Genomic DNA, 11,197 nt, shown 5'->3' on the forward strand with positions numbered 1-11,197 from the left:
GTCAGTGGTTTCCCATCTTTTGCTATTAAATTCCCAAATCCAGTTCATTGCGGGACTGCCAGCTATCACCTTCTCGTCCACTTTCAGATTACCTCAGCATATTCACAGCAGATTTTTTTCTTTTATCTGTTTGCTTTCTATCTCTCTCCAGTCTTAAGACCATTCTGTTTCCTACCTCACCAGAATACTGTATGACACTTGCAGCACTGCGATCTACTGGTGGTTCCACGTGCCAGAAAACGTTTTGACAGGCACAAAATGATGGTCTGGCAATACTTGTCTAGGTAACGCCATATATTAGTGCCTTAACAAAAGCTGTTGGATGAAGAATAGGAGGTAGAACCCACTGAAGAAACCTCCTTTGATACTTTTATAACAAAAAGAAAGTTGAATCCAGAGTTCAGCAGCCACTTAGCAGCTATTGTTGTTCTCTGCTTATTTTACCTCCGTCTCATCCTATTTCCCTCCGATCTTCTGGTTTGTCCACCTCAATTCCAAGGGATCCAGCCTTTAAGTATTAAAAAACACGAAAACTGGAGGAGGTGTCATATTTACTGTAAGAACATCTGCAGGGTCATACTACTGGCATTTAAAAAAGCCAGGTTAGGACAACCAACCTTCATTCGTCCCTTCTTGTATGAATGTTCTGTATGTCAAAATATCTGAAAACTGCACTGATACAGTAGAACTTATTTTAACTTGCATTACGAATAAACTGCACATGCTGTTTTACAGACAATATATATTTGTAAACTTGCTCATGCAAAATTAGTGTGCACAACAGGGATATTTGTTTTCTAATCCCCATACCTTTAAAAATGACATTTATGTCTGCTTTTTTTGAACTGTGCCCAAACCCTCTCTTTAATATAAATCTTACACAGAATTCATCTGCCAGCCAAACCAATTTATGAAGCTGAAACGAAAAAGAATAAAAAGTTATACAAAAACATGGTGCACCTGGACGCTTGATTCCCACCTCCCTCCCCTTTTTGTTTACAAGTAGAAAGAGTGAATAAAAGAAAAAAAAAAATCATGGTCACAAAATTTTGACATTTTAATCCTAAACATTACAGGGCAAATGGATGTTGGAACCTATTTCCATACATCATGCGTCAACTTTTTAATTCCCAAATGTGGCCAAATCCACTAAAACAAGAGTGGTTAACAAACTCTGGATTATGGAAATACATTTCTGGAATAAATGCTAGAAAAGCAACAATGGGAAAAGCCAACTCTCTCCATAAAGGTAAATAAAGTGGAACAATGTGTAGATTAGATACTTTTTCTGTTTCTTACTCATAACCTGTCAATTCAGTGCATCATATGGTTCAACATAATGGTCCCCATTTTGGACAAACATCTAACTAGTGTCCATTGATTCCAAGTTAGTGGATGATGAATCTTTTTGGATACTTTCAAAGATGGCTGCCAGCTCAGGGTTAGAGCTTATCTGTGACTGAAATTCACTCATTAATGGACTCTTCTCTGCTTCTGGAATGGTTAGAAGCGCTGCTACTGCCCTCATAGCAGATCGTTTCAGTTCATCTTGCTTTTCAAACTCCTGTTTCACTGAGTTTGCCTTTACCTAGGGGAAAAAAAACAAAAACATGTTTGAAACTTTTGCTTAACCCTCCCTCTACACCCATCTTTAAAAAAAAAAAAAAAAATCTTACAAATACCTATTTCCTTCCATACTACCATTCTGCACAGCTTTCAAAATGGCCTAAGCTCTTAAAAAAAAAAAACCAACAAGCAAAAAAAACCCTCCAAACATCTACTTTTTAGCAGACTTTTTACCAGCAGTTTAGAAATAAGACTGAAACTTGAATACTGCAAGGTAAGCAGAAAAAGGTTGTAAGCTACCAAGTCAATTACCAAATCAAAACAATTACAGCAGCCAACCTCTAGCTAGTAAGGTCAGTAAACAACATTAAAATGACATTATCACAATACTTCCAGTTTCCTGAGAATAGAAATTTTTAAAAAGTTGACCTTCGTCAGAATAACTGCTTAACCTTCTGTTATAATTCTCAAAGATGTTTCAGTGATACAAACATAAATTACCATTAAAAGCAGTAAAATTTCTTTATGTGAAATATAACAGATTACAGTAATGAAAAAGCAAGGTAAATCAGGCATCAAGAATGGAAGAAGACTAACTGTGCCAAGACCCAAGAATCTTGTTATATAAATGAAGAAGGGAAAAACAAAACAAAACAAAACCAACAAAAATAGGACTGCTTTACACTGCCTCCATCCTTCGTCACTCAAATGGTTGTCTGCAACAACGTAATCATTAGAAGTCAGAAAAACTCTCAGTATTCCAGTTTCACTATTTATAATTAAATGAGACTTACATGTTGCCCAAGTGGCAGCCAGATTTTTAAGGAACAGAAGAAACAGCATCAAAAAACCAGAGGATTTTTAAAAAGAAGCTAACAAGTCTACTCTTCCATTTGTAATTTAAAGACATTTAATACATATATAGGGGCCCACATATTTATATTGCCCTACTGCAGCTTATGAACTATCACTCAGGAAATGCTGCAGCAATACACCTAGACTCTCAGAAGTATTCTTGATACATGAGTTCATTTATACTTCTATAAAACAACACAAAATAATTAACTTAAGTTTTAAATTTAAAACAATACCTTAGTTGTACATGTAGCACGCAAAGGTTCAACAAGCCTATCCAACCTCTGCAGCACTGCACTTGGACAAAGGGTAGACAATCTCACCAACATTAAAAAGGTTAGCATCTAGGTTGAGAGAAAACCAATTCAACAATCAGTTACGCTCAGCACATATATGGAGAGATATTTCCTACAATGCTGTGTAACCTTTTTAACAGCAACACTTCAATAAAAATGGCAAATATAGTACTTAAGCATATGAAGTAATATTTTTACCATTTCAGTCTATTCACTGTTTAAAATATTTTGACTAAGTCACTGCTTACAGAGAGAAAAATGACAGCTAACCTTAATATCATAGTGATCCTTCAGGCCATCTTCAACATGGTTTAAGAATTCAAATATATCTAGTCTATCCAAACAGCTATCCAAAAGAGTATACATGCACTCAAAAGCTGCTTTCCTTATGTCCAGCCCATCATCAACTGTATGCTTAAATGGTCCCATTTCCACCTGTCAGCAAATAAAAAAAAACAAAGAAGTAATATATTTAGAAAAACAAAGAATCTACTTACATTTAGCACTGCTTTTCTTAGTCAACATACCTCTCTGATTAATTCCTTTCTGACTTTTGTTTCATTGTAAAGATGAGGAAGCACAGTATCTAAGAGGTCCCTTATTAATGATGGTTTATTGTGTGCAGCTGAGTTAAATGTCACTAGGGCTACTCTCCTGACATTGAGATCTGGGTCCTCCAATGTTTTCAGAAAATCACCTGCAATCATGTACAGAAATAAGTCAACCTATGAGAATCTTTTTCATTTGCTATTTTAAAAATATCTTTGCTTAGTTTCAACCTTTAGTGCAGGACTTATTTTGATGTAACACAGACCACCAATACCTCCTATTTTAGCATGATTACACAAATAAATCTATTTCATTAAAATCATATCAAAAGTATTCTATAACTGAGATATATAGCATTTCAGATAATGAAACAGAAGTAAAACACACCACCAAAATAAATGTCTACCACTTAATGATATTTCAACTTTTTTTTAAAGGTATAACATGTAAATTAATGAAAATTATATTTAACACAATCTTTCCTCTTCTCCATTAAAGTCTCTCAGAATATGCATTAGAAAACCAATTTAAATTCTGCAGTTCAAGAATTGGAGAACATCTCTTAAGGAAACTATCAATATACTGATTTTTAACCCCTAAATTGGCATATATTGAGAATTCCTAAACTACCAGAAGATAAGCCCACTCAGCATATATTAATGTAGCATCCCATCCCACCCCCCCACACACTCTGGGCATTTTCTATAGTTCTATAACACAGCCTTGTTAAAATAAATGCCTGCAGGAATAGATCATATTTTTTCCCCAATGTCTGTGAAGTTTTACTAGCAATTTCCAAGAGGAGTGAAATTTTTAGAAGGAGAAAAATAAAAGGGTGTAAACATCAAAGTGACTTCCACACAGAAGAAAAAAAAACCCTGGGTAACAAAACTAAAGATGACTGAGATTTTTGAAGTACTAGATACCAATAGTTTTTTGACTAGATAATCAATAAGTTTTCTTTAGAGAAACCAAAGAGGCAAGGGAGCTTCAGTGGGAGGGACAACAGGGGGAAAAATCCACAAGCATAGTCAATTTGTTAACACATTATTAAAAAATTTTAAGCTCAGTGATGAAAATAATATATAGGAACTGATACCCCTTCCCCATAAATTAAAACCTTGTTCTCTACAAAACTGTGTGTCTTCAAAGATGAATCTTTTTTCCCCTATTAGTTTTAGCAGTATTGTCCTGGTTTCAGCTGGGATGGAGTTGATTTTCTTCCTAGTTCCAGCACAATACTGCCAACGAACTGGCATACGACGCTGGTGCGCTCCGTACCACACAATTTTTACAGATCTTTAAACCTGTAATCAAGCCACTATAGAACACTCACCATAGCGTATTAAACAAATCTACAATGCTTTGTCATACAAATGAAAAAAGATCAAAAAACCACAGCATTGCAAAGCTCTTCATCATACTGATGTTATACTGAAAGCTCTGATTATTATCCCTGTAAAAATTACACGCTTTCAGTAACTTTCAGATCACAAAGCGTTATAGAATTCTAAGGACCTAAATTTACAATTTGCCACCTGGCAATACTCAGAATTCACATGTGCATACATATTTTAAATGACTGAATGTCAAATATTTCCAAGACCACCCTTCTGGGTAAAGACAGTACCTTACTACATCAAACTGATAGAATTTGGCAAGAGCATGGGAAAGGAAACCAGCTTTTGGGTACCATCTTCCTAAAAGCCCTAGGTTCTTTTATTCTTCGCCCATCACAGCTTCAATACATACCATTTTTATCACACAACTTTTACTGTTCAGAATTCAAACAAGCTAGAATTAATATAAATAGTTGGCTAGTATGGAAACATTTTATAACTGTTCCAACAGTTACCATTAGCAGCTAATTCTGCAAAATATTTTCTTCTGAAAACACAACAAACAATTTTTAAGTGCAATTCCATTGCTTGAAAACGTAGAAGCTGTCACTAAAGTAAAGAACTTACCTATGCAGTTCTTCAAGAGTGGGTCTATGGGTTGTGGATGATCAGAAATAGTGAACTTGACAGCAGTAACCACTGAACTTCGAGCATATGAAGACCCTAATATGAAACAAAAGTGTAAATATGTAACATTAATAGAGTATAACTACAGAATTTAAATCATGTTCAATTCTATTCTTTTTAAACTTCTAATACTCCTAAGAACACTAAAGAAGAAATGTTACTTATTACTAGCAATGCTGTATGTTTTCTCCATAGATGTTCTCATGTTCCATTTTAAACATGGGAAAAGAAACCATAACATTTGTAATAAACATTTCACATTATCTGCCACAGAAAATTCAAGTAATGAGCCTATTAGGACTCATTTTTTTAATTCACCACATAAGCCTACAAACCACTCTCCTCTTTAATGCAGAAGCACATGAAGAAAACATGTCAACATTCTTGATATGAAACTGATTAATTAGTTATGCACAAGGATCCTTCCTAATCCTTAAAAATTTCAGAATTCTTATCTGAAAATTAGCAATACTGCCGTTTACACCAAAATGTCAACATGTTGCAACCGGTTTGTCAAGTAGTGCTGTCCCTTTGTCACCCATGCTCCTTCCCCTTTAAGTTTATAACTCTTAGTTAAACATAAGATCATTACTCGAAATACCACAGTCTGAAAGCAGACCATAAAATTAATTCATGTTATGTATGACTAACTTCTTCTAGTAAAAATGAAACCATCTAAGCTTCACATTTTTGGGGCGGGAGGAAAGCAAAACTTCATGAGTATCACAAAATTTAAGCAAATAATTTGCAAAACTACATCAATTTTTTTTTAATAGATAGCATAAGGCCATTTGCTACAATATGTACACGAGTTACTACAACTCACCCGATGCCAAGTATCCCTTGAGTCGTGGAAGCAGAGTCTCTGGGTCTATTAACGTAAGCTTGCCCAAGCATTCAGCAACAACATTCCTTGTACCCTCTTCTGCACATTCGCAGTGTTTCAGGAGTAAGGCCCAGATGTTCTCAACATATGGTTTGAGACCAATCACTGATGCAGAGCTAATTATTTCTTTCAAGGAATGAAGAAGAAGGTATTGCCTCTTAGGTTGACTGGTTATTTCTTGTAAGACGAATGGCAGATACTCAGGAAGATTGCCAACACTAATACTGCCTAATGCGTAAGATGCCGCCGATTTGACTTCTTCGCTAGGAGAAGAGAATGCTTCTAGTATGACAGACTTCAGCTCAATTTGTCCACTTAAGTCAATGTGATGCCCAACTTCCCCAAGAGAAAGCAAAGCCAAAAGCCGAATGGAATCCGTGGACCTTGAGTTCTTGACATCTTGAATGAATTGACCTACAACAGCTGGTCCTTCCTTAGGGCAGGCTCGAGTAAGGGCAGCAACACATTTGGCAATAGAATAGTAAGACTGCTTGTGAGTAAGTGCTGTGCTCTGTGAGTACACTGGACCTGTTAACATGCGCAGTAAATCCATATAGCCTAAATTATTTGTACCAGTCACAACCAAAGCTTGGAAAAATTCTAGCATGGCACTAAGTGCTCCACCCTGAAGTAGAGGCGATCTCACCAGCCCAATAAGTTCATTGAGAATGGACCCACTGATCTTTGACAGGGAGGAAGGATATACTTTAGCCAGCGTTGTCAGAAAACTGATGGCCATCTGTGATACATGCATATCACTTTCACTAATCAGAGGTGGAAGCTCATCCAGGACAGCATCAATCATGGCAGCTGTCAAGCTGTCACTGTAATTCTTAATTAAAATATCTAGAGCAGAAAGAGTGCCCAGTTTCAAAGCTCGCTGATTCTTTCTCAAAAAAGAAGCAAGAATAGGAACTCCTTCCCCAAGGATTGGTCTCAAATCTATCTTCAAAGGAGAACCAGCAATCAATGTCATGGCCTTCACTGTAGTTAACCGAGTGATCTCATTCTTCAGTCTCTCTAGGAAGATCTGAAGTGTACTAGGCAGGTCTGCACCTAGGCTGTCACCAAGGCTACAAATTATTTGACCCATGCAAGATATTGCCCTTTCTTTCACCTCCTGATCAATATCAGCAGCCTTTAATCTCTTGATTGTACAAGTAAACAAATCTTTGATGTAAGGAGTAGCATCAAAGGAAGAAGGCTGGTCTAAAGGACGAATGACTTTCACGAGTTGTTGGGTAACCAGAAGTGCCTCTGATGTTATCTTGTAAAATGGGTCTCCAACACAAGCTACAACTGGAGGTACCAATGCCTGAACATGAGGATGAAAGACTTGGGGAGAATGATTGCAGAGGATCACATACAAACAGGACAAAGCATCTATCTTCAGATTAGAAGAACTTGATTTGTCATTCAGTGAAAAAATTATTCCTGGAAGAAAAAAGAAAAATGTATTTTTAGGTTAGCTATTTATATTCTGTTAGAACACTCCAAATTTCTGAAGGAAGGCAGCGATACACAATTTATGTCTTCCTGCTCCCAGCCTTTCTTGAATGCTTCCAAGCCCCTTTCACCATTTTATTCAATCAATTCATTTTCAAGCTTCCTCTACAGAGAGGACATGGGCCATTTGATGTATTTTCTTAATTATAATGGGATTCTGAACCTTTAACTTTTCCAAACTTACTTTTCCTTGTTACTTCAAAATTCAATATTCTAGGTCCCAAAAGCTAAAATATGGACAATATTTCACTCTGAGATGAGAAAGAAGGCAATTTGATCTTGCAATTAAGAAGCAAATTAACTTTTTTTTTTAGATATAGAGGAAAAAAAATCTCAATCTTAGCGCCAACCCTTGTTTTCAAGATTAATAGAAATATGCCACTAAAACATTTATATGGATCCACACAGTAGCTGATTATTTTGCCAATTTCTCTAAATAGAAGCAACACTTCAAAGCTTTTGCAAAAAGCACAGTCAAGACTTAAAAATTTCGAAACTTCACATCCAATTTACTAATAAATCTTTAAGTTAATAATATGTTTCTCATACCTGGTACAAGTACAGGAACATGTTGTGTTAGGGCTCCAGGTAATACATTTACTAGCTCAGTCAGCATGTTAAAGCAACACTGACGAGTCTTCACACTTTTCTCCTTCATCTGTTTGTGCAAGGCTTTAACTATGTTTGGGACCTGTAATCATTGCACATCTGTTAATTGATTCAATAGCTGACATTTCTTTCATATAAAGAAGATATAGAGAAAGATGTGTGTCCTACCCCTCTATTTCAAGAGCTAGAGAAGTTATAAACACTCGGAAATGAAGATTCAAAAGAATTACTATCCAAAAAAATAGTAATTTAACTTTAAAAGGTGAAATGAAACAAAGCAAAACTAAATTTGCATTAATAAAACTGTAGAGAGCAACAATTGAAAAGTCACCCAAATAATTCACTTAAAAAAAGTTTTTCAGTACTATCCTTTTTATTCTGTAAATAAAATACGTTGTAGCAAATCAAGTTTCATCTTGATCATTAGAGCTTAGGTCTGCATTACAGAATGCAGAAAATAACTATTTTGCTTTGGTAATTTGGCTAAACTCATAGGACATGCAAATTTTACAGGTGACAGTAAACAACTGAAGTCAGATAAGCACATTTACATGAGTTGGTAATTTCAGTTTCCAAGACTACTGCACTTTTCTGGGCCAGTTTACCTGGCTTGCTCTCTATGTTAGTACTACAGTAATAAACTGTAAATCTGTGTATGAAGAATGTATGATATGGTACATTTCAAGAACTATGAACAGGGCACAACTTTAGTGTGTCTTCTCAAAGATAACAAAAATCTTGACAAATAACCTGACTCTGAAGCATTGTTAAAGGTGTCTCTCCTTGTTCCATTGCATCAGGATCGCAAAGCCAACTTTGCACAGGTCGAGTTTGTTTTAAAAGAGAAAGATATGCATGAAAAACATCGGCTTTAACATTCTCTTCACGTTCTTTGAATCTGGCTATTAAAGCAGGAGATACAGTTTTGTAAAATTCTGGAAGCATTTCATGTCGTGTGCTAACCACAGCATCCAGACATTTAGCAGCTGCACGTCTCACTTTCCAGCTCATGTCATCATCATCACTATATTCATCATCGCTCCCTTGAAAAAATAAATTATGCATATGTTCAAGTCTAGACAATCAAAGCATCAAGTTTTATTTTAAACAGTTAATAAGAACACACTTGAGTTCTTTGTGTAAGGCACAACAAAGAAATAGGTTCAGAAGTATGTTAAAAAACATACATAAAAAGCCTTCTAAACTGCCTAAATCATAAGGCTAATTATTTTCTCTGCCAATTTTTTCACGCTAGTCTTACACATGTATTAATTCAAACTGCAAACAGGACAACGCGGTTCCCATCACATTTACAGCCTTATTTATTCCTCTTTATTCGTGACATAAGCAGCAATGCAACAACAATTACTAGCTGATCAAGGTTCAACAAATTGTTCTGTTTGTTTCTTTCTAGGAATGAATCAAACCATATCTGCCCCCAAAAAATGACAATAAAAATATACAATAAGCAATACAAGTTGACTTTTTAAGCGCAAAAGCAACAACTGTACAGCTCATTCATTCTTGAAGTAATGAGAATTATGCTCTGGGTTCAGATTACTCGTGTGTCCAAGTTTTCATAAAGCTTACATATGGCAAGGTATCGCCACCGTATTAACATTTCAGTCTAAAACATTTTTTATCCTGCAGAAAAATACCGAGTATTTTGCAATTTTCAATCTATTCTGATTTTATGCATTAGGTAACAATATATTACAGTGGAAAGTAGTGAGAAGCCTGTCCCATGCTGAATATGTATTTTCAATTAATGAACTGATGTTTTTCTCACTTTAGTTATTTCATCCTACATGCTTCCACCTTTTTCCACCTTTCAAGTATTTCAAAATATTTGTCTTGTACTTTATGTTCACCCTGGAATTATTCATCTCCAGCAACAACATCCTATACTTATATTCCAAGAAGTGAGTTCATACGGTATGTTTAAAAAAAGTACAAAAGTTGAATACAAAAGTATACAAGTCATTCAAATGCTGGTACTTAATAGCAATACCACCCATACCAATTTTCTCAGATGAGTGCAGGTGCACAAGCTCTTCCTCTCCCCCAAACCAAAAAGAGAATATACCTTGATCATCATCATCACCACCATCAGCATCCATAGCATTTTCATCTTCATCTTCATCATCATAATTGTAATTAGGATCATAGGTAAGATATTTAAGACAAATGTTTATAATAGTAGATACATGAGGATAAACTTCTTTAGGACATCTGTGTAATACAAAAATACAATCAATGTCAAAATACTTTGAAGAATTAAAGTATTTCTAAAAGACTTCATGCCACAAACTGTACTTTGGAGACATTAGCCAAACCAAGTACCATCAATGCATCCATCTGAATTACAGAAATTCAGAAAGGAAGGTCAGAAAGGGCAATGCTACTATGTAACTGGATCTGCTAGACTGGAAGGTTCCAGAGGACCAACATATGCCTTTGGATATCAATTTTGTGTCACCACTATTGGACAACAAATATTATTAGAATACTTCTCCCCCTCCTGTTTGCATAAGTAGCAACGGCACAGTGAAAAGTTTCTGAAGTACAGACATAACTGTCCTGGTTTCAGCTGGGATAGAGCTAATTTTCTTCCTAGTAGCTGGTATAGTGCTGTGTTTTGGATTTAGGATGAGAATAACGTTGATAACACACTGATGTTTCAATTGTTGCTAAGTAGTGCTCACACTAAGTCAAGGCCTTTTCAGCTTCTCATGCTCTACTGACTGAGAAGGCTGGAGATGCACAAGAAGCTGGCAGGGGGCACAGCCAGGACAGCTGACCCAAACTGGCCAAAGGGATATTCCATACCATATGACGTCATGCTCAGTATATAAACTAGGGTAAAGCTGGCCAGGGGACCGCTGCTCGGGGACTGGCTGAGC

The 11,197-nt window shown here is 35.9% G+C and overlaps 1 protein-coding gene across 1 annotated transcript; it reads right to left on the reverse strand.

Moving 5' to 3' along the window:
- Nucleotides 1–733: 733 nt before the first annotated feature.
- On the reverse strand, nucleotides 734–10,526 carry LOC104083466 (cullin-associated NEDD8-dissociated protein 1; the record flags this gene model as incomplete). The annotated part of the gene is made up of 9 exons (XM_009586955.1): nucleotides 734–1,588; nucleotides 2,658–2,765; nucleotides 2,988–3,152; nucleotides 3,245–3,414; nucleotides 5,234–5,329; nucleotides 6,120–7,613; nucleotides 8,235–8,376; nucleotides 9,045–9,337; nucleotides 10,381–10,526. Coding segments are annotated over 9 exons (2,839 nt in total), but the record flags the coding sequence as incomplete, so codon positions are not given.
- Nucleotides 10,527–11,197: the final 671 nt, after the last annotated feature.

The sequence above is a fragment of the Fulmarus glacialis genome, unplaced genomic scaffold (genome assembly GCF_000690835.1).
Source record: "Fulmarus glacialis isolate BGI_N327 unplaced genomic scaffold, ASM69083v1 scaffold11411, whole genome shotgun sequence".
Lineage (NCBI taxonomy): Eukaryota > Metazoa > Chordata > Aves > Procellariiformes > Procellariidae > Fulmarus > Fulmarus glacialis.